This window comes from Melanerpes formicivorus, unplaced genomic scaffold, assembly GCF_026170545.1.
Source record: "Melanerpes formicivorus ecotype bairdi unplaced genomic scaffold, bMelFor1.0.p_v2 SCAF_13, whole genome shotgun sequence".
Taxonomy (NCBI): domain Eukaryota; kingdom Metazoa; phylum Chordata; class Aves; order Piciformes; family Picidae; genus Melanerpes; species Melanerpes formicivorus.
The window spans coordinates 19164194-19187346 of record NW_027142365.1 but is presented as its reverse complement, the minus strand read 5'-3'; the positions used below and the strand labels follow the sequence as shown (position 1 = coordinate 19187346).

At 54.5% G+C, this 23153-nt stretch overlaps 1 protein-coding gene across 4 annotated transcripts in view; it reads left to right on the top strand.

Annotated features, from left to right (window-relative positions):
* Positions 1 to 23153, top strand: part of CACNB2 (calcium voltage-gated channel auxiliary subunit beta 2) — a 344461-nt gene that overhangs the window by 185395 nt on the left and 135913 nt on the right. The window contains exon 1 of one of the 4 annotated variants that reach the window (XM_068146361.1): positions 10600 to 10860. The exons of the other annotated variants lie outside the window; for them this stretch is intronic. Coding sequence (XP_068002462.1) covers positions 10828 to 10860 — 33 coding nt within the window. The 5' untranslated portion in view covers positions 10600 to 10827. Of the gene's footprint in view, positions 1 to 10599; positions 10861 to 23153 lie in introns of those variants that run through there. 4 annotated transcript variants of the gene reach the window in all.

Below are 23153 nucleotides of genomic sequence, written 5' to 3'. Positions count from 1 at the left end.
TGGGCTGTCTGTAATTCTCCTTTACAGGTGATGTCCTTCTGAAAGAGGGCTGATGAGGAATATTTCATTCCAGGAGGTTAGATGCAGCTATGCAATAAAGCAACAAGAGGACACAGTCTCAAGCTGTGCCAGAGGAAGTTTAAGCTGGAGGTGAGGAAGAAGTTCTTCCCAGCAAGAGAGGTTGGCCATTGGGATGTGCTGCCCACGGAGGTGGTGGAGTCCCCATCCCTGGAGGTGTTTAGGAAGAGCCTGGATGAGGCACTTGGTGCCATGGTTTAGTTGATTAGGTGGTGTTGGGTGATAGGTTGGACTTGATGATCTCTGAGGTCTTTTCCAACCTGGTTAATTCTCTCTTCCCTCCTCTCCTCTCCTCTCCTCTCCTCTCCTCTCCTCTCCTCTCCTCTCCTCTCCTCTCCTCTCCTCTCCTCTCCTCTCCTCTCCTCTCCTCTCCTCTCCTCTCCTCTCCTCTCCTCTCCTCTCCTCTCCTCTCCTCTCCTCTCCTCTCCTCTCCTCTCCTCTCCTCTCCTCTCCTCTCCTCTCCTCTCCTCTCCTCTCCTCTCCTCTCCTCTCCTCTCCTCTCCTCTCCTCTCCTCTCCTCTCCTCTCCTCTCCTCTCCTCTCCTCTCCTCTCCTCTCCTCTCCTCTCCTCTCCTCTCCTCTCCTCTCCTCTCCTCTCCTCTCCTCTCCTCTCCTCTCCTCTCCTCTCCTCTCCTCTCCTCTCCTCTCCTCTCCTCTCCTCTCCTCTCCTCTCCTCTCCTCTCCTCTCCTCTCCTCTCCTCTCCTCTCCTCTCCTCTCCTCTCCTCTCCTCTCCTCTCCTCTCCTCTCCTCTCCTCTCCTCTCCTCTCCTCTCCTCTCCTCTCCTCTCCTCTCCTCTCCTCTCCTCTCCTCTCCTCTCCTCTCCTCTCCTCTCCTCTCCTCTCCTCTCCTCTCCTCTCCTCTCCTCTCCTCTCCTCTCCTCTTCCCTTCCCTTCCCTTCCCTTCCCTTCCCTTCCCTTCCCTTCCCTTCCCTTCCCTTCCCTTCCCTTCCCTTCCCTTCCCTTCCCTTCCCTTCCCTTCCCTTCCCTTCCCTACAATAGCAACTAATTCAAGATGCAACAATGAGGCAACTCCCTTTAGATCCATGACACATCTTAAATACCAAAACCAAGCTGCAGATGAATGAATAATACCCCCAGACCTGCAAGCATGCCCAGGGAACTGCTGGAATGCCACTGAAATCTTATTTTTAACCACTGAAGCTGCTTATCATTTGCAGATTGTTGTTGGTTATTATGGTTACCATTCTCTGACACAAGCCAAGCTGCCTGCAGCTTTCTATTTCAGGCTGCAGCAGTGATAACAGCAGACCTCTCAACCTGCAAGCTTAGATGCATTAGGGGCACATGCTCTCTCCCCCTGCACTGGAAGATAACAGGAGTGTGTTCCCACAGGGTCACACCAATAACAAGCTGCCAGTCTTCTGCCAGCCTGATGTTAAAACAGTGAACCAAACTCATTATGAGTCTCAGGAATCACAGACTCACAGAATCTGAGGGGCTGGAAGGGACCTTGAAAGCTCATCCAGTCCAAGCCCCTGCCAGAGCAGGAGCACCTGGAGCAGGTCACACAGCAACACATCCAGGCAGGTCTTGAATATCTCCAGAGAGGGAGACTCCACAACCCCCTGGGCAGCCTGCTCCAGGGCTCTAGAACCCTCACAGGGAAAAAATTCTTCCTCCTGTTTCCATGGCACTTCCTCTGCCTCAGCTTCCACCACTGCCCCTGGTGCTGGCATTGGGCAGCACCCAGCAGAGCCTGGCTCCAGCCTCTGGGCACTCCCCCTGTACATCTTGAGCAACAGCAAGGAGCTCACCCTCAGGCTCCTCCTCTCCAAGCCTAAGAGCCCTCAGCTGCCTCAGGCTCTCCTCCTGAGGAAGATCTTCCACTGCCTGCAGCAGCTCTGTGCCTCTGTGCTGGACTCTCTCAAGCAGTTCCCTGAGGTTCTTCTTGATCTGAGGGGCCCAGAACTGGACACAATATTCCAGCTGTGGCCTCAGCAGGGCAGAGTAGAGGGGGAGGAGAACCTCTCTTGACCTGCTAACCCTTCTAATGCCCCCCAGGATGCCCTTGGCCTTCTTGGCCACCAGAGCACATTGCTGGCTCATGGTCAATCTGCCACCCACCAGGACCCTCAGGTCCTTTTCTCCTTCACTGCTCTCCAGCAGCTCAGTCCCCAACCTATCCTGGTCCATGGGGCTGTTCTTTCCCAGGACTCTCCCCTTGCTCTTGTTGAATTTCATTGCATTTCTCCCAGCCCAGCTCTCAGCCTGTCTCATTCTGCCTGAATGGCAGCACAACCCTCCTGTGTCATCACTCCACCCAGTCTGGTGTCATCAGCAAACTTGCTGACAGTGCCCTCTGTGCCCTGAGCCAGGTCATTGATGAATCTATTGAACAGGGACCAATACTGACCCCTGAGGGACTCCACTGTTTGCAAGCCTCCAAGACTCTGTCCCATTGACCACAATGTCCTGGCCCCTTCACTCCCCTCCTTCCCAGCCCCACCATACAGATGGGGGAGTGCAGCAAAACTAGAAGTGGGGAGATTGAGATTGGATGTGAGGAAGAAGTTGTTCCCCATGAGGGTGGTGAGAGCCTGGCACAGGTTGCCCAGGGAGGTGGTGGAAGCCTCCTGGCTGGAGGTGTTTGCAGCCAGGCTGGATGTGGCTGTGAGCAACCTGCTGTAGTGTGAGGTGTCCCTGGCCATGGCAGGGGGTTGGGACTGGCTGAGCCTTGAGGTCCCTTCCAGCCCTGCCAGCTCTGTGATTTTTCAGCTTTCTTTTTGCCACAGGTGAATGACAAATGAGCACAGGAGCACTGCCAAAGGTCCCTTGAGCACACACCACCTGGGTTTGCAGGAGATGCCTGTGGCTGCTGGCAGTGCAGGAGTGTGGCAAGCTTTTGGCATTCTGCAGTGGGAGTTGAATCTGAATTAGGCAAGAGTATGTATTCTATGTATGTGAGAGAGAGTCAATTCCTTTCCATTAGAGTTCCTGAAGCAAAAATTGTTGTTCCTGTTGTATGCAAGTAGAAAGATTGCTGTTTATGGAGGGAGCTCTGTTTAGTCTATTAACCTTGACAACCATGTCAGCAGTTTTCTCTGTCTGTGTTCCCAAAGGCACTGTGCTGAAGCAGTATGATACACAGTTATTTATAGTGTAGACAGTCCCCAGCTATGCTTGAAAAGACCTGGGTCAGGGTTTAAATGCCAGAGTGAAATGCCATCCCCCTAGACATTGGAAAAGTCAGGGTGCTTGGTCTGTGCAGTTTCAAAGGGAGAGATGGGGTCACTGAAATAGCAGCATGCACCAGACTGTTGTGTGAGCTTGTTGTGCTTTCAGAGACCTGTTCAGGTAGGAAAGCACCTCTGGAGTCCAGTCACCTGCTCAGAGGAATCACAGAATTGTCAGGCTTGGAAGGGACCTCAAGGCCCAGCCAGTTCCAACCCCCCTGCCATGGGCAGGGACACCTCACACTACAGCAGGTTGCTCACAGCCACATCCAGCCTGGCTGCAAACACCTCCAGGGATGAGGTGATAGGTTGGACTCGATGATCTCAAAGGTATTTTACAACCTGGCTCTATTCTATTCTATTCTATTCTATTCTATTCTATTCTATTCTATTCTATTCTATTCTATTCTATTCTATTCTATTCTATTCTATTCTATTCTATTCTATTCTATTCTATTCTATTCCATTCCATTCCATTCCATTCCATTCCATTCCATTCCATTCCATTCCATTCCATTCTACCTCCCTGGGCAACCTGTGCCAGGCTCTCACCACCCTCATGGGGAACAACTTCTTCCTCACAGCCAATCTCAATCTCCCCACTTCTAGTTTTGCTCCATCCCCCCCAGTCCTATCCCTCCCTGACACCCTCAAAAGTCCCTCCCCAGCTTTCTTGGAGCCCCCTTCAGATCCTTGAAGGCCACCAGAAGATCTCCTGGGAGCCTTCTCCTCTCCAGACTGCACAACCCCAACTCTTTCAGTCTGTCCCCAGAGCAGAGCAGCTCCAGCCCTCTGCTCATCCTCGTGGCCCTTCTCTGGACACTTTCCAGCACCTCCAGATCCTTCCTGGCACAGAGGCTCCAGAACTGGCCCCAGAGCTCCAGCTGTGGTCTCAGCAGAGTGGAGCAGAGGGGCAGAATCCCCTCCCTGGCCCTGCTGGCCACACTTCTCTTGCTGCAGCCCAGGCTCTGCTTGGCTCTCTGGGCTGCAAGTGCTCCCTGCTGGCTCCTCTTGAGCTTCTCCTCCCCCAGCACCCCCAAGGCCTTCTCTTGAGGGCTGCTCTCCAGCCAGTCCCTGCCCAGCCTGGATTGGTGCCTCGGATTGCCCTGACCCAGCTGCAGGACCTTGTCCTTGGTCTTGTTGAACTTCCTGAGGTTGTCCTGGGCCCAGCTCTGCAGCCTGCCCAGGTCCCTCTGGATGGATCCTTCCCTCCATCTGTCAGCAGCACCACACAGCTTGGTGTTGTCAGCAATCCTGCTGCCCTTCCCATTTCCACCAGCTCTCCAGTCCCTTGCTGCCAGACTCCTTTATTCCAATCTCCTTCTCTCTCCCCCTTGCCCTCCTGTGCTCACCCTTTTGTATGTGGATGATGACTTGGCTGTCCTGCTGCACTGCAAGGGTCAGCACCAGCCAGACACCATCCTGCCTGTGCTGGGCAGTCCCACACCACACTGAGCCCCTGGGAGAGGGACACACAGAGAGAACCAGCACTGAGCTGGCAGTGGAGCACAGGTCATCCAGAAGCTCTGTGCTAAGTTTGAACACCCTATCAGGGGAGGCATTTCAACTCTTGAACCATGGAAGCTCTGCAGAGATTTGCTTCGTGGAGCCCTGAGACAGACTTGGGTACCTGTCACGATGCTTCAGTGCCAGAGAGCCATGAGCAGCTCAGCTTATTGACCATCCAGGCTGCCAGACTCTGCCTGCTTGTACTCTCTGTGCACAGAATCGCTTCTGACATGCAAGTCACTTATGGTGACAGTCTGAATAATGCCCTGAGTCTCCCTTGAGTAAGTGTGACCTGCAGTCCTCCTCCCTGCCTTCGTGTTCATGCCCAAAGAACAGCAACTGATGAAACCATTAGAAACAGAGCCAAAGAAACTCAACAGCAAAGGCACCAGAAGTTTTAATGCTTAGAAAGCAAAATCATACAATCACAGAACTGTCAGAGTTAGTAGGAACCTCAAGGCTCAGCCAGCTCCAACACCATCTGATCAACTAAACCATGGCACCAAGTGCCTCATCCAGGCTCTTCTGAAACACCTCCAGTGGTGGTGACCACCACCTCCCTGGGCAGCACATGCCAGTGGCCAATCTCTCTGGCTGGGAAGAATTTCTTCCTCACCTCCAGCCTAAACCTCCCCTAGCACAGCTTGAGATTGTGTCCTCTTGTTCTGGTGCTGGGTGTCTGGGAGAAGAGACCAACCCCCACCTGGCTACAACCTCCCTTCAGGGAGTTGTAGAGAGCAATGAGGTCTCCCCTGAGCCTCCTCTTCTCCAGGCTAAGCAACCCCAGCTCCCTCAGCCTCTCCTCACAGGGCTGTGCTCCAGACCCCTCCCCAGCTTTGTTGCCTTTCTCTGGACACCTTCCAGCAAGTCAACCTCCTTCCTAACCTGAGGAGCCCAGAACTGGACACAGGACTCAAGGTGTGGCCTAACCAGTGCTGAGCACAGGGCACAATGACCTCCCTGCTCCTGCTGGCCACACTCTTCCTGATGCAGGCCAGGATGCCATTGGCCTTCTTGTCCCCCTGGGCACACTGCTGGCTCATGTTCAGCTGCTGTCAACCAGTACCCCCAGGTCCCTTTCTGCCTGGTAGCTCTCAGCCACTCTGACCCCAGCCTGTAGCTCTGCCTGGGGTTGCTGTGGCCAATGTGCAGAACCTGGCACTTGGATGTGTTCAGTCTCCTGCCCTTGGACTCTGCCCATCTGTCCAGCCTGTCGAGGTCCCTCTGCAGAGCTCTCCAACCCTCTAACAGATCAACTCCTGCCCCCAGCTTGCTGTCATCTGCAAATTTACTGCTGATGGACTCAATGCCCTCATCCAGATCATCAGTAAAGATATTGAACCGGATGGGGCCCAGCACTGATCCCTGGGGCACACCACTGGTGCCTGGCTGCCAGCTGGCTGTGGCACCATTCACCACCACTCTCTGGGCTCAGCCTCCAGCCAGTTCCTAACCCAGCTCAGAGTGCTGCTGTCCAAGCCAGGGGCTGACAGCTTGGCCAAGAGTTTGCTGTGGGGGATGGTGTCAAAGGCCTTGCTGCAGTCCAGGCAGACTCCATCCACAGCCTGCCCCACATCCACCAGGCAGTGATCTGGGCGTAGAAGGAGATCAGGTTGGAGAGGCAGGACCTGCCCTTCCTAAATCCATGCTGGCTGGGCCTGAGCCCTTGGCCATCCTGTATGTGCATCCTGTAGGTTGAGTTGTGAGAGCCATATCCATCCATTGTGCAGCCACACCACACAGCTTGGTGTCATCAGCAAACCTGCTGAGGGTGCACTCAGTGCCACCGTCCATGGCACCCACAAAGATGTTAAACAAGCCTGGTCCCAGGACTGATCCCTGAGGGACTCTGCTTGTCCCTGGCCTCCACACCCCTGTCTTCTGATTCCTACTTGTTCTTCCCAAGAGCATATAGCTTGGGTTGAACTCTGCTTGTGGACGCCTACAGGAGCTTAGGCAATCCAGAGCCACCAGTCACATCACTTGTGGTTATAGCAGAGACCCAGAGGTCTGCTTCAGCAGAGTGAGAGAACCTCCTCCTAGCTCACACAGAGTGGGGTGGCCGAGGTGGGGGGAGCAAGGGGAGGGTAGGAGGGGCAGGATGTTTGCAGTGTATCTGAGCTGCTTCCTTTGGTGGTTGTGCTAGGGAAGCTGTCTTGTTCTCTGCCTTCTGTGGCTGTGGAGGCAGCTGAGTAGCACAGAGTGGTTCTGAGTGCCCTGCCTGTCCGTGCTGTGTGCCATGGTGTGCTGTGTGTGCTGTAGTAACCTGACTGCAGATATCAATGGGCAAGTGGGCACCCACACATGGCCTCCCTCAGGCATCACCCATTCCAGAGCCTCCCCTAGAGCTTGTGCACATCACTGATTGTGGGGTGTAGCAACAGCAGCAATGTGAACTAGGAGCAATTTAGAGGACTGACAGGCAGGCAATGGTTTCAAGTGCTGGAATAGAATAGAATAGAATAGAATAGAATAGAATAGAATAGAATAGAATAGAATAGACCAGATGTCGTAGTTTGGGCTGGGTGCCCTCTGCTACAGGGGTGTTTCCTGTGTCCAGAAGTCCAGCCCAGTGGATGGACACAGGAAATTAGATTATTTCCTACCATGATCCCTTGCACCACTGTAAGTTTCACGGTGGGGTCTGGCACTTCCTCTTTCCTTCCTCCTCCGTCAGCCAGTAACTGGGGGAGAGATCTCCTGGCTTTGGGCCTGGCTAGGCCCAAGACCACGGGGGGATGGGCAGTCTCAGATCTGGCCAGCTGAGACTAGCCTAGCAATGGGAGGACCAGGTTGGAAGAGACCTTTGAGATCATTGCATCCAACCTAGCATCCAACACCATCTAATCAATTAAACCATGCAACCAAGCATCCTATCAAGTCTCCTCCTGAACACCTTCAGGGATGGTGACTCCACCACCTCCCTGGGCAGCACATCCCAATGGGCAATCACTCTCTCTGTATCACAGCATCACAGTATCACCAAGGTTGGAAGAGACCTCAGAGATCATCGAGTCCAGCCTGTCACCACAGACCTCATGACTAGACCATGGCACCAAGTGCCACATCCAATCCCGTCTTGAACACCTCCAGGGATGGGGACTCCACCACCTCCCTGGGCAGCACATTCCAATGGCTAATGACTCTCTCTGTGAAGAACTTTCTCCTCACCTCCAGCCTAAACTTCCCCTGGCGCAGCTTGTGACTGTGTCCTCTTGTTCTGGTGCTGCTTGCCTGGGAGGAGACCAGCCCCCACCTGGCTAAAACCATATTTCAGAGAGTTGTAGAGAGCAAGAAGGTCTCCTCTGAGCCTCCTCTTCTCCAGGCTAAGCAACCCCAGCTCCCTCAGCCTCTCCTCACAGGGCTGTGCTCCAGACCCCTCCCCAGCTTTGTTGCCCTTCTCTGGACACCTTCCAGCATCTCAACATCTTTCCTAAATTGGGGAGTCCAGAACTGGACACAGGACTCAAGGTGTGGCCTACCCAGTGCAGGGTACAGGGGCAGAACGACCTCCCTGCTCCTGCTGTGTTGATTGGGCTGGTGTTTCTGGGTGGCAGCTGGTGGCCTCTTCCCCAGCAGCCTTTCCCAGAAGGCAATGCTTCTCTGTGTCTGCCTAACTTTACGGTGTATTCCTAAACATTCCTTGCTGGGGGAAGGGGCTGGAGAACAGGGCTGGTGGGGAGTGGCTGAGGGAACTGGGGATGTTCAACCTGGAGAAAAGGAGGCTGATAGGAGACCTTCTGTCTCTCTACAGCTCCCATAAATGAGGTTACAACAAGGTGGAAGTCAGTCTTTTCTCTCTAGTAACAAGGGTTAGGATGAGAAGAAGAGGCCTCCAGTTGCACCAGAGGAGGTTTGGGCTGGAGATTGGAAGAAACTTCTTCCCTGAAAGGGTTCTCAAGCAATGGCAGAGGCTGCCCAGGGAGGTGGTTGAATGCCATCCCTGGAGGCGTTTCCCAGAGGCAGAGCTGTGGTGCTGAGGGCCGTGGGTTAGCCTCAGCTTGGGCAGAGTTAGAGAATGGTTGAGCTGCATGTTCCTGAAGGTCTTTTCCAATCCAAATGATTCTGTGATTCTATGATTTAAACCATCTGTAATGAGATTTATTTTAATACTAGAGTAGGAATGCTGGTGGTGAATCAGTCTCCAAAGTCTTTCAGCCTTGAGCATTTCATCCCACTCTCTGGCTGCTTTACCTGCTCTACCTGGACTGGCAGTCGGCCAGCAGCAAGGCAGGGCTCAGGCTGTGCCGGTGTGGATCGTACACAGGAGGCAGCAGGGTGTTGGCTTTGCTGTGACCCCGGTGCCGTCGTTTCGCAGGGATAAAGTTGCAGTGTGTTTGGCCAGCAGCAGTCTGGGGTTCAGGAGGAGAAGGAAGCAGCGAAGGGAGTGAAACGCAGCAAATGGGAAACTGTGCTGGAGTGATTCAAGAGACAGGTGGTGAGACAGCTCCACGGCTTTCTGCAGAACTACCAGAGGAGCGAGGGATCAGTTTAGATGAGCTCTGGTAAAGCCGGGTAGTGGACTGCCTGTGCCCGAGCTCCTCCGAGTCAAACCAGCTGCGCTGGCTCCGCCCGGGCGCTTCACCCGGCCGCAGCGTTTGCTCTCCCAGCCCCCGGCTGACGAATCCACGCCGCTCCTGCCGTGTTCCCGGGACCTCCCATCCCGATCCCCAGCTCACCGCGCTCCCGCCCGCCGCTTCCCGAGCCTGCTGCTTCCCGAGCCTGCTTTCCCCCGCAGCCAATGAAGGCAGCGCTGGCGACATGTGAGGAGGAGCAGGAGCCTGAATGAGCGTCCGGCCCCACTCGGCGCCGGAGCCCGCCGGGGGAGCTCGCTGACGGAGTCCGCTACTGGAGTCCGCTACTGGAGTCCGCTACCGGAGTCCGCCACCGGAGTCCGCTACCGGAGTCTACCCTAGCTCGCTGCTGGAGTCCACTACTGGAGTCCATTACTAGAGTCCACTATTGGAGTACGCCCTAAAGCTCGCTGCTGGAGTCCACTGCTGGAGTCCACTACTGGAGTCCGCCCTAGGGCTCGCTGCTGGACCCCGCTGCTGGAGTCCACTACTGGAGTCCGCCCTAGGGCTCGCTGCTGGACCCCGCTGCTGGAGTCCACTACTGGAGTCCGCCCTAGGGCTCGCTGCTGGACCCTGCTGCTGGAGTCCACTACTGAAGTCCGCCCTAGGGCTCGCTGCTGGACCCTGCTGCTGGAGTCCACTACTGAAGTCCGCCCTAGGGCTCGCTGCTGGACCCCGCTGCTGGAGTCCACTACTGGAGTCCGCCCTAGGGCTCGCTGCTGGACCCTGCTGCTGGAGTCCACTACTGAAGTCCGCCCTAGGGCTCGCTGCTGGACCCCGCTGCTGGAGTCCACTACTGAAGTCCGCCCTAGGGCTCGCTGCTGGACCCCGCTGCTGGAGTCCACTACTGGAGTCCGCCCTAGGGCTCGCTGCTGGACCCCGCTGCTGGAGTCCACTACTGAAGTCCGCCCTAGAGCCAGCTACTGGAGCTCGCTGCTGGAGTCCACTACTTGAGTCCGCCCTAGGGCTCGCTGCTGAAGCTCCCTGCTGGAGTCCACTACTGAAGTCCGCCCTAGAGCTCGCTGCTGGACCCCGCTGCTGGAGTCCACTACTGGAGTCCGCCCTAGAGCCAGCTACTGGAGCTCGCTGCTGGAGTCCACGCTAGAGTCCGTTCCTGGAGCCCGCCCGAGCCCCCAGCGCGCTGAGCCTGGGAGGGGGCTCGCTGCCCCTGCCGCCACTGCTTCTGCCGCTGCTTCTCTGCTCCGTCCGCGGAGCTCGGCTGCCCGAACGGTTCGCCCGGCCGCCGGTTCCCTTCCTAGCAGCGGGGAGGTTCTGTTCCTCAGCAGGCGAGTTGGGTTCGGCGCCCGAGAGCAGCGCTGGGAAAGAGCCGGAGCGTGGGAAAGGAGCGCGGGGTCGGCGCGGCGGCCGCGGAGCCGGCCCGCGGCGGCTCCCAAGTTGAAGATGCAGGCGAGGATCTTCCCTTGAGGCGTCCGTGGAGAGCTCTGGCCGCCCGCCGGCAGCGCAGCCGTAGCTATGTACCTTTTTGGCAGCGAGGATTACGAAGTGGTAAGATGGAAAGGGAGTGTTTTCCTAAAAGGTGCTCTTTACTTTAGGCGCTTCCTCGCTCGGGGGAATTTCTTGGGCAGCTCTGGATTTCTGTCTGCGCTGTTCTGCAGCTGGAGTTTGGTACTCACCGGTTCGATTGCTTCTTTAAAATGCTAATTTTCCTGCGAGTTCTTCAAGCAGCCAGGCGCTGCTGGCTAGGGAAAGCCGAGTTTGGTTTGTTCCCTTGTCCTGTTTGCCTCGTTGTGCTGATACTGGAAATACTCAAGCCCTGAATGTTAGGAGGCAGTTCAGGCTGGGGGGCGAAGCAAAACCATGCTTCCAAATAACTCAGAATTTGCCTCATACTTTTGTAAAGTCAATAAGGCTGCAAGTAGCTTTGACTGCCCATAATTGTATGCGTGGGGACGCTGCCAAAACCATTCTTTTAGTACGGTTCCAAACATGTCATTGCAATGTAATGCAGTGTCCGTCAAAAGAGCCAGCTTTAAAAACACAACACAAACACAAACAAGCCCCAAACACACCCACGCCAAGATCTGACACTCTTGCTTCAGCGTTTGGGGTAAAAAAGACGTTTGAAATAAGCTGATGATGTTAGAGAAGAGCAGAAGGAAACCACTAATAACTTGGCACTGGCAGCTGCCATAAAAGTTTGCAGCCCTGCAGCCTCAGGCTCCGGCGCTGTGTTGTTGGAAGCGAAATGGACAGATCCTTCCACCCACACACTGCTTGTGGCTGAGTCGAGACCTGAGGAGCTTGGGAGGGAAATAGTGAGCCCCCCAAAAAAACCCCAAGCGTGTCTGAGCTCTGCTGCTGCAGGACATCCCAACACGTTTCACGTGGCCAAGTGCTTTGCACGCAGCAGCAGCTGCAAAGGGTTCGGTTTGCTTGATGAAGTCGCTCTTTGAAGTCTGGAAACACCTTTTATGGCAGTCTGGGTTCTACAGCGCATTTCAAGGCATTCACTGAGTCGGTTTGGACCTTCTTCCTACCTGGTGGGTTGGTTGTATTCTTCTTTCCAAGCAGCGAGGTTTTTGGAACAGCGTGGCCAGCAGGAGCAGGGAGGTCATTCTGCCCCTGTACACTGCACTGGTTAGGCCACACCTCGAGTCCTGTGTCCAGTTCTGGACTCCCCAGTTTAGGAAAGATGTTGACTTGCTGGAGGGTGTCCAGAGAAGGGCAACAAAGTTGGTGAGGGGTTTGGAACACAGCCCTGTGAGGAGAGGCTGAGGATGAGGAGAGGCTAAGGGAGCTGGGGCTGCTTGCCTGGAGAGGAGGAGACTCAGGGGTGACCTTATTGCTCTCTACAACTACCTGAAGGGAGGTTGTAGACAGGCAGAGGTTGGTCTCTTCTCCCAGGCAGCCAGCACCAGAACAAGAGGACACAGTCTCAGGCTGTGCCAGGGGAGGTTCAGGCTGGAGGTCAGGAGGAAGTTCTACACAGAGAGAGTGATTGCCCATTGGGATGGGCTGCCCGGGGAGGTGGTGGAGACGCCATCACTGGAGGTGTTCAGGAGGAGACTTGACAAGGTGCTTGGTGCCATGGGTTAGTTGATTAGGTGGTGTTGGATGATAGGTTGGACTCGATGATCTTGAAGGTCTCTTCCAACCTGGTCTATTCTATTCTGTTCTGTTCTAGTCTATTCTATTCTATTCTAAATGTCGAAGCTGTTGAGGAAAAGCAGTTTACCTGCAGCTGGGAGTGTGCTGAACTCCTGTGTGTGTGCAGCTCACAGAGCCCTTCTCAGACCCAGCAGGGCAGCTGGGAAGATCTCCCTTCCCCCAAAGCAGTAACCGATGTGGCACTGCAGTCCTTGTGCTATGCATTCCTTAGCTGGTCATCGAAACTGACAAGCAACAGTACATTTCCAGCTCTTGTGAATGCCTGGCTGAGGGGTGGGGGTCAGGATGAAGGGGCCAGGCTCTTCAGTGGTGCAGTGATAGGAGGAGGGGCAATCGACATAAGCTGGAAGCCAGGAGGTTCCACCTCAACATGAGGAAGAAACTTCTTTGGTGTGAGGGTGCTGGAGGCCTGGAGCAGGCTGCCCAGAGAGGTTGTGGAGTCTCCTGCTCTGGAGACTTTCCAGTCCCCCCTGGATGTGTTCCTGTGTGCCCTGCCCTGGGTGCTGCTGCTCTGGCAGGGGTTGGGCTGAATGATCTCTGGAGGTCCCTTCCAGCCCCTGACATTCTGTGACTCTATGATTTCTTGTTTTAGCCAGTCACACCTCTGTGGGTATTTGTCAAGGGTTGCAAATCTCTCTGAGCTTCTACATTCCATTGCACCCTGTGTAGTTCCTCACTGGTTTATACAGAGTGTAGCCTATCTGTAACTCAGAGAGGTGAGGTTTGGACTCTTCTTCCTCATAACAAGTGATGGGATGAGAAGAAATGGCCTCAAGTTGCCCCAGGGGAGGTTTTTTGTTAACGATTAGAAGCAACTTCTTCCCTGAAAGGGTTCTGAAGCACTGGCACAGGCTGCCCAGGGAGGTTATTGAATCCTCATCCCTGGAGGGGTTTCAGAGAGGCAGAGCTGTGGTGCTGAGGGCCATGGTTTAGCTCCAGCCTTGATAGAGGTAGAGAGTGGCTGGACTGGATGGTTTCAGAGGTCTTTTCCAACCTGGGTGACTCTATGATCCTGGGCTTTGAGTCTGAAATGTTAAGGTAGCTTCAAAATAACCTGGGTGCCTGAAGAATGCTGTTAGGGTTTTGGTGTCTCTCAGCGTCCCTTCCTGATGCTGCTTCAACTTTTGTGCAAGAAGTACTGAAGCATTCTGAGTCAAAGTCATTGATGGAGACACCATTCCCAGGCAGGCAGGCAGGATGTCTCATTCCAGTCTCTTTGCTACTACACTAGAAGCAAAATGGAATAGCATCAAGATGAGAAAGTGAGGAGTCCCCCAAGAACTGCATGGGTTTGGGTTTATTTGATCTTCATGAGGGCAGGGAGGCTCTGCAGAAGGATTTGGATAGGTTGGATCCATGGCCACCATTCACAGGAGGAGCTTCAACAAGGCCAAGTGCCAGGTCCTGCCCTTGGGGCACAACAACCCCAAGCAAGGCTACAGGCTTGGGGCAGTGTGGCTGAAAGCTGCTGGCAGAAAGGGGCCTGGGGGTGCTGATGGAGAAGCAGCTGAAGAGGAGCCAGCAGTGTGCCCAGGGGGCCAAGAAAGCCAAAGGCCTCCTGGCTGGGATCAGCAGTGCTGTGTCCAGCAGGAGCAGGCAAGGGATTGTCCCCTGGGACTCAGCTCTGGGGAGGCCACAGCTGCAGTATTGTGTCCAGGGTTGGGCAGCTCAATGCCAGAGAGATGTGGAGGTGCTGGAGCCAGGGCAGAGGAGGGCAAGGAAGCTGGGAAGGGTCTGGGGGGAAGAAATCTTGTCATGAGTGACTGAAGGAGCTGGGGCTGGTTAGTGTGAAAGAGAGGAGGCCGAGGGGAGACCTCCTGGCTGTCTACAGCTCCCTGAGAGGAGGTTGTGGAGAGGTTGGTGCTGGTCTCTTCTCCCAGGTGATTAGTGACAGAACAAGAGGGAATGGTCTCAAGCTGCAGCAGGGCAGGGGTAGACTGGACAGCAGGAAACATCTGTTCCCAGCCAGAGTGGTCAGGGATTGGCAGAGGCTGCCCAGGGAGGTGGTGGAGTCCCCAAGCCTGGCTGTGTTTCAAGGTGGTTTGGATGTGGATATGGTTTAGGGGTGAAGCTTGCAGAGCAGGGTCAGTGGTTGGGCTTGGTGACCCTGAGGGTCTTTCCCAACCTGAGTGCTGCTGTGATTCTGTGGTATCTGTGGGGGTCCCTGACCCTGCATTGTGATGGTTGCTCAAACAAAATGCTAAGTCCCACACCAAATATCATTTGGGTTTTTCTTCTCTAGTTTTTCTTCAGAAGCAGGACAGTTGAGGGGGAAATGGGGTTGCACTTTCCTGCAGTTATTTTGGCAGGCAGACTTTACCAAGAGCTTTGCATTACTCAGGGATAAGGAATAGAACTGAGGGCCTGTGTAAAGCCTGCAGAACAGTTTGTATTGTTCAGTAAAAGCTGGGCTGGATGTAAAACTTACATCCATACAGATCTGCAGTCCAGGAAGCCATATGCTCTACACAGTGGAAAAGGTATTTGTGTGATCTTCCCACACAAACAATGGCTTGTGAGTCACTGAAGGGCAGAGTGAGTGAAGGGAGGCACAGGGAACAAACTCAAGATGTAGTTTTAAATTCCCTCTTGACTTCAAACAGTTTCCAGTGAGTTTGAGGCTCCCTAGCAGTGCACATAACATGGGGGTGTTATCCTAGAGAGGTGATTCCTGAGGAAGTGAAACAGCATTGATGGAAAATGGTTACTGATACAGATGAGCCTGGGCAGCTTGTGCCAGGCACTAGGGGTGTCCCCCAGGGATCAGTGCTGGGCTCCATCCTGTTCAATATTTTTACTGATGATCTGGAGGAGGGGATTCAGTCCATCAGCAGTAAGTTTGCAGATGACACCAAGCTGGGGGCAGGAGTTGATCTGTTAGAGAGCAGAAGGGCTCTGCAGAGGGACCTGAACAGGCTGGACAGATGGGCAGAGGCCAAGGGCAGGAGATTGAACACATCCAAGTGCCAGGTTCTGCACATTGGCCACAGCACCCCCAGGCAGTGCTACAGGCTGGGGTCAGAGTGGCTGAGAGCTGCCAGGCAGAAAGGGACCTGGGGGTACTGGGTGACAGCAGCTGAATATGAGCCAGCAGTGTGCCCAGGTGGCCAAGAAGGCCAAGGGCATCCTGGCCTGCATTAGGAAGAGTGTGGCCAGCAGGAGCAGGGAGGTCATTCTGACCCTGTGCTCAGCACTGGTTAGGCCACACCTTGAGTCCTGTGTCCAGTTCTGGGCTCCTCAGTTTAGGAAAGATGTTGAGCTGCTGGAAGGTGTCCAGAGAAGGGCAACAAGGCTGGGGAGGGGTTTGGAGCACAGCCCTGTGAGGAGAGGCTGAGGGAGCTGGGGTTGCTTAGCCTGGAGAAGAGGAGGCTCAGGGGAGACCTCATTGATCTCTCCAACTGCAAGAAAGTCATTGAGGTGATGGAGCAGGTCCAGAGAAGGCCAAGGAGTTGGTGAAGTGTCTGGAGAACAGGGCTGGGGAGGAGCAGCTGAGGGAGCTGGGGGTGTTGAGTGTGGAGAAGAGGAGGCTGAAGGGAGACCTCGATGCTCTCTACAGCTCCCTGAAAGGAGGTTGGACTGAGGTGAGGATCAGTCTTTTCTCCCAAGTAACAAGGTACAGCGTGAGAGGAAATGGCCTCAGGTTGCCCCAGGGGAGGTTTAGGTTGGAGATTAGAAGAAACTTCTTCCCTGAAAGGGTTCTGAAGCACTGGCACAGGCTGCCCAGGGAGGTGGTTGAATGCCCATCCCTGGGGGTGTTTCACAGAGGCAGAGCTGTGGTGCTGAGGGCCATGGGTTAGCCCCAGCCTTGGTAGAGTTAGAGAATGGTTGGACTGGATGAGTTTAAAGGGCATTTCTAACCAAAATTATTGGGCTGGGCTAGGCTGGATCCCATCCCATCCCATCCCATCCCATCCCATCCCATCCTATCCTATCCTATCCTATCCTATCCTATCCTATCCTATCCTATCCTATCCTATCCTATCCTATCCTATCCTATCCTATCCTATCCTATCCCATCCTATCCTTCCATGATTGACAGAGTGCTCAGTGGTGTATTTTCAGGTCATCACCAAACCCAGGTAGCTGTGGTCCTCTCCTTTCTGCATGAGGTTTTGCACCCATGTCCTGCCTTGGGCAACTGAGTGTCTGTCACTTTAGGCAGGTGCTCATTAAACTCACACAGAAGATGTTTTGGGTCCCCTTGAGGCTCATTTTCTTCATGCCATCTGCCTGGCAGTGTAGAGATGTTGGGCTCTAGTGAGCAGATGAATTTCCTAAGGACAGGAAGCTATGATAAGCTACAGGCCAAGTGACCTCCTTTGTGAGTCTGACTTGTTTGGGGAAGGGTTTGAGTTTGCCTGCACAATACATTTCTGACAACAGGGCAGAACTGGATTAGTTCATCCAGCATGAGGCAGAAAGGGGAGCTCCTCTTCACAGCTCTCTGCTCAGACATGCTCTGCAGTTACCTCCCAAAGCAAAAGCATCTCCAATTTACTCTCCACAGTCTTTTGAGTTGCTGTGGAAGGGATGATAGGAAGCTAGTGGTGTTGGGGAGGCCTGCCTGGCTCTGCTGTGCTCCCAGGCTTTGCTTGGCCCAGCAGAGCACTTCCCAGGGCTGCAAAACCTCTGCTCTTGCTGCCTCAGGTGGCTTTCATCTGGGCTGTGGGCATGGCACATCTGCAGCCACAGCTCACCGCTGGCCTTCCAAGGCTGGCCACACCAACTTGTACCTAACTGGGCATGGGCCACCTCAGTGTTTCATCTCTTCTTCCTCCTGGCAGTGTTTCCTGCTGGAAGCTTGGGGCTGTGTTGCAGCAGGATGGTCAGAGAGTGTGATGCTGAAGGGTAGGATTGCTTCTGAGAGAGCTTCACTGTTGGCAAGCTCTTTATTAGCAGAGCAGTACAGACAGAGGGAGGAGATTCTTTCAAGGAAAATGATGGAATTTCATTTCAGGTGTAAGAGTTCAGCAGCAGCCTTGTTCCATCCCACTGTGGATTGCCACAGCAACATCTCTAAGCACCATCCACCAGGATTGCTTCTGTGGGAACCTCTCACTCGTTTCTTACTGCAGTTCTGCAAATTGCCACGGGCAGAATGCTGCAAAAATTGGAACTCTGAGGGTTTTTGAAGGGCTTACCTCAGTGCCAGGGAAAGTGATGGAGCAGATTATCCTGGGGGCAATCACTGCACACCTGAAGGATGGCCAAGGGCTAAGGCCCAGCCAGCATGGGTTTAGGAAGGGCAGGTCCTGCCTCTCCAACCTGATCTCCTTCCATGCCCAGGTGACTGCCTGGTGGATGTGGGGCAGGCTGTGGATGTGGTCTACCTGGACTTCAGCAAGGCCTTTGACACCATCCCCCACAGCAAACTGCTGGCCAAGCTGTCAGCCCCTGGCTTGGACAGCAGGACTCTGAGCTGGGTTAGGAACTGGCTGGAGGCTGAGCCCAGAGAGTGGTGGTGAATGGTGCCACAGCCAGCTGGCAGCCAGGCCCCAGTGTGTGCCCCAGGGATCAGTGCTGGGCCCCAGCCTCTAACATCTTCATTAATGATCTGGATGAGGGCATTGAGTCCATCATCAGTAAATTTGCAGATGACACCAAGCTGGGAGCAGATGTTGGTCAGTTAGAGGGCTGAAGGGCTCTGCAGAGGGACCTCGACCGACTGGACAGCTGGGCAGAGGCCAACAGGATGGCATTCAACAAGTCCAAGTGCCAGGGGCTGCACTTTGGCCACAACAACCCCATGCAGAGCTACAGGCTGAGGTCAGAGTGGCTGAGAGCTGCCAAACAGAGAGGGACCTGGGGGTGCTGATTGACAGTTGCCTGAACATGAGCCAGCAGTGTGCCCAGGTGGCCAAGAAGGCCAATGGCATCCTGGCCTGCATCAGGAACAGTGTGGCCAGCAGGAGCAGGGAGGTCATTGTGCCCTGTGCTCAGCACTGCTCAGGCCACACCTTGAGTCCTGTGTCCAGTTCTGGGCTCCTCAGTTTAAGAAGGACATTGAGAGACTTGAAGGTGTCCAGAGAAGGGCAACAAGGCTGGGGAGAGGCCTTGAGCACAGCCCTGTGAGGAGAGGCTGAGGGAGCTGGGGTTGCTTAGCCTGGAGAAGAGGAGGCTCAGGGGAGACCTCATTGCCCTCTAGAACTACCTGAAAGGAGGTTGTAGCCAGGAGGGGGTTGGTCTCTTCTCCCAGGCAAGCAGCACCAGAACAAGAGGACACAGTCTCAAGCTGTGTCATGGGAAGTTTAGGCTGGAGGTGAGGAGAAAGTTCTTCACTGAGAGAGTCATTTGCCATTGGGATGTGCTGCCCAGGGAGGTGGTGGAGTCCCCATCCCTGGAGGTGTTCAAGAGGGGATTGGATGTGGCACTTGGTGCCATGGTCTAGTCATGAGGTCTGGGGTGACAGGTTGGACTTGATGATCTTTGAGGTCTCTTCCAACCTTGGTGATACTGTGAGACTGTGACTTTTCCTTAGTTCAACTTCAGGGGACAACATCTAGTGCTGTGTTCAGAAGAGTAAGTTGTGTGGCATGTGTGAGTGTAGCTGATGTGTGAATGTAGCTCAAGTGGAGTGTAACTCAAATCATAGAACTTGTGCTCTAGACCATTCCCAAAGCAATGAGCAGATCTGTTCATGGAGGCATCTTTCCCTAACACAAAATCAAGCTGTGAGCAGCTGGACTGACTGAAGGCAGAACTCTTTGTCTGCTCTATAGTGTCTGTCACTTTCCAGAGAGTGGCTTCAGCTGAGCACTATCAATTATGAACTGCTGAGGATGGTTTGCTCACAGAATCACAGAACGTTAGGGGTTGGAAGGGACCTCCAGAGAACATCCAGTCCAAGCCCCCTTCCAGAGCAGCAGCACCCAGGGCAGGTCACACAGGAACACATCCAGGGCGGGGTTGGAAAGTGTCCAGAGAACGAGACTCAAACCTTCCTGGGCAGCCTGCTCTGGGCAAGCCTCCAGTACTCTCAGACCAAAGAAGTTACTTCCTCATGTTGAGGTAGAACCTCCTGGGTTCCAACTTATGTCCATTGCCCCTCATCCTATCACTGGGCACCACCAAAAGGAGCCTGGCCCCTTCATCCTGACACTCACCCCTCAGCTACTGATAGACATTGATCAGATCCCTCTCAGCCTTCTCCAGACTAAACAGCCCCAGGGCTCTCAGTCTCTCTTCACAGGGGAGATGCTCAAGTCCCCTAAGCATCCTCCTGGCTCTCCCTTGGACTCTCCCCAGCAGGTCTCTGTCTCTCTGGAACTGGGGAGCCCAGCACTGGACACAGGATTGCAGCTGTGGGCTCAGCAGGGCAGAGCAGAGGGGCAGCAGAACCTCCCCAGCCCTGCTGGCCACACTTTCCTCAGTGCACCCCAGAAGGTTCATCAGTTTTTCCAGCAAATCTTTTATTACACCCAAACAGGGAATGATCCCCATGCCAGGCTGGGATGTTAGTTTCTCCATCTCTGATTAGATTAATGTGTTAGGATGTCTGCAGAGAGAAGTTAGTGAAAGCTGGGTTGTTGTGCTTGCTGGAACTGCAGCTGATGGGAAGCAGCAGCTTTGGAAGCTTGTCTCTGAGAAACAAAGCCCCTGAGCAGTCCCTCAGGGCACATTTCTTTGCACATCACCATTCACAGCCCAGTGCTAATCCCTGTGTTTGCATTTAGCACTGCATGGGAATGGTTGGCATTTAAGCTGCTAGCACAGCCTGCTCTGCTTTGCCATGTGCAGGAGAGCTCCAGTGTCCAGTTCAGCCTTGCAGACAAGTCCAAGGGAGTTGTTCAGGCTTGGGTTTAAGAAGTGTTTGGTTCTTTTGAAAGATGGGCTCTGTGCTTGGTTCCAAATCTCCTGGCAGATGTTCTGGTTAAAAGAGTGGCTTCACAAAGGGCAAATCCTGCCTGACCTATCTGGGGGCCTCCTGTGAGAGTTACAGCTCTGGTGGATAGGGGAAGAGCAGCTGACATCATCTACCTTGTGCAAGGCATTTAGAATAGAATAGGATTAACCAGTTTGGAAAAGACCTCAGAGATCATCAAGCTCAAACTATCACCCAGCACCATCTGATCAACTAAACCATGGCACCAAGTGCCTCATCCAGGCTCTTCCTAAGCACCTCCAGGGATGGGGACTCCACCACCTCCCTGGGCAGCACATCCCAATGGCCAATCTCTCTTGCTGGGAAGAATTTCTTCCTAACATCCAGCCTGAACCTCCCCTGGCACAGCTTGAGACTGTGTCCTCTTGTTCTGCTGCTGCTTGCCTGGGAGAAGAGACCAACCCCCACCTGGCTACAACCTCCCTTCAGGTAGTTGTAGAGAGCAATGAGGTCTCCCCTGAGTCTCCTCTTCTCCAGGCTAAGCAACCCCAGCTCCCTCAGCCTCTCCTCACAGGGCTGTGCTCCAGACCCCTCCCCAGCTTTCTTGCCCTTCTCTGGACACCTTCCAGCAGCTCAACATCTTTCCTAAACTGAGGAGCCCAGAACTGGACACAGGACTCAAGGTGTGGCCTGAGCAGTGCTGAGCACAGGGCACAATGACTTCCCTGCTCCTGCTGGCCACACTGTTCCTGATGCAGGCCAGGATGCACTATCTGACTGACATCCTTGTCTCTGAGATGGAGAGATAAGGACTTCATGGATGGACCACCTGAAGGATAAGGAGCTGGCCAGATGGACAGACTCAAAGGGTTGTGGTCAATGGCCTGAGGTCTAGGTGGGGACCAGTGACATGTGGAGTTCCTCAGGGATCTGTACTGGTCCCAGTGCTGTTTAACATCTTAGGCAGTGGCACTCAGAGGTTTGCAGGTCACTCACTTAAGGGCAGGGATCCATCCAGAAGGATCTCAACAGGCTTGAGAATTGGCCAGAGCCAGCTGCAGGAGGTTCAACAAGTCACAGTGCAAGGTCCTGCAGCTGGCTCAGGCCAACCCCAGGCACAAATCCAGGCTGGGGGCAGAGTGGGCTGAGAGCAGCCCTGGGGAAAAAGCCCTGGGGGTGTTGGGTGCTGAGCAGCTCCCCAGGAGCCAGCAGTGCCCTCATGCAGCCCAGCAGGCAGCTGTGTGCTGGGCTGCAGCCAGAGCAGTGTGGGCAGCAGGGCAGGAGAGGGGATCCTGCCCCTTGGCTCTGCTCTGCTCAGACCTCACCTCCAATCCTGCCTCCAGTTCTGGTGTCCCCAGCAGAAGGACACAGAGCTGTGAGTGAGTCCAGAGGAGGCCACAAAGATGCTCCAAGGGCTGGAGCAGCTCTGCTGTGAGCACAGGCTGAGGGAGCTGGGGTGTTCAGCCTGGAGAGAAGACTCCAGGGGGACCTTAGAGCTGCCTGCCAGGACCTGAAGGGATCCTGCAGGAAGGCTGCAGAGAGACTTTCCCTGAGGGTGTCTGGAGACAGGACAAGGGGAAATGGTTTGAAGCTGAGGGAGAGCAGGGTTAGACTGGAGCTGAGGAAGAAGTTCTTCAGTACAAGGGTGGTGAGACTCTGGCACAGGTTGCCCAGGGAGGCTGTGGCTGCCTCCTCCCTGGGGGTGTTCAAGGCCAGGTTGGATGAGGCCTTGAGCAGCTGAGTCTAGTTGAGAGCTGTCCCTGCCCATGGCAGGGAGGTTGGAGTAGATGATCTGGAGGTGCCTACTGACCTGAGCCATTCTATGACTCCATGATTCAAGCAGTGATTTTTGGCACAAGCAGAGCAGTGTTGGTGCAGAAACGCAGCCTGAGAGTGCTCCTTACCCAGCTGGGCTCTGAAGTCTAAGGGCAGCAGAGTGCTCTGTCACAGGAGCTGTGAGCAGAAGGGACAGCAGCAGGGCAGTTTCCAGCAGCAAGGCTGGTGAGGGATTGAGGCACTCTTGGCAAGTTTGCAGATGACTCTAAAGTGCCTGAGGGTAGGAAGCCTCTCCAGAGGGACCTGAGCAGGCTGCATTGATGGGCTGAGGTCAGTGGTAGGAGATTCAATAAGGCCAAGTGCTGGGCCCTGCACTTGGGTCACAACAACCCCATGAACACTCCAGGCTGGGATGGAGTTGCTGGAAACTGCCCAGCAGAGAAAAACCTGGGGGTGCTGGTTGAGAGCAGCTGAAGATGAGCCAGGGTGTGCCAAGGTGGCCAAGAAGGCCACCAGCAGCCTGGCCTGGATCAGCAATGGTGTGGCCAGCAGGGCCAGGGAAGCAATCACAATTTCCTTCCATATTTTTGGTGTTGGAGTAAAACTCTGTATGAATTCTCAAGCTTTTCATCCATGGAGATCTCCAGAACTCGACCAGACCAGGCCCTGAGGGAGCTCAGCTGGCTTGGAATCTGGCACTGCACTCAGCAGCAGCTTTGGCAAGATGTCCCTGTCCTGGAATCACAGAATCAGAATGCTCTAGGTTGGAAGGCACCTCCAAATCTCATCCAGCCCAACCTCCCTGCACTCAGCAGGGACATCCTCAACTAGATCAGGTTGCCCACAGCCCTGGCCAGCCTCACCTGGAATATCTCCAGGGATGGAGCCTCAGCCACCTCCCTGGGCAACCTGTGCCAGTGTTCCACCACCCTCCTGCTGCAGAACTTGTTCCTCACATCCAATCTCAATCTGCTCTAGTTTGAAGCCATTGCCCCTGCTCCTGTCCCTGCAGGCCTTTGCAAACAGTCTCTCTGCAGCCTTCTTGTAGCCCCTTCAGGTCCTGGCAGGCTGC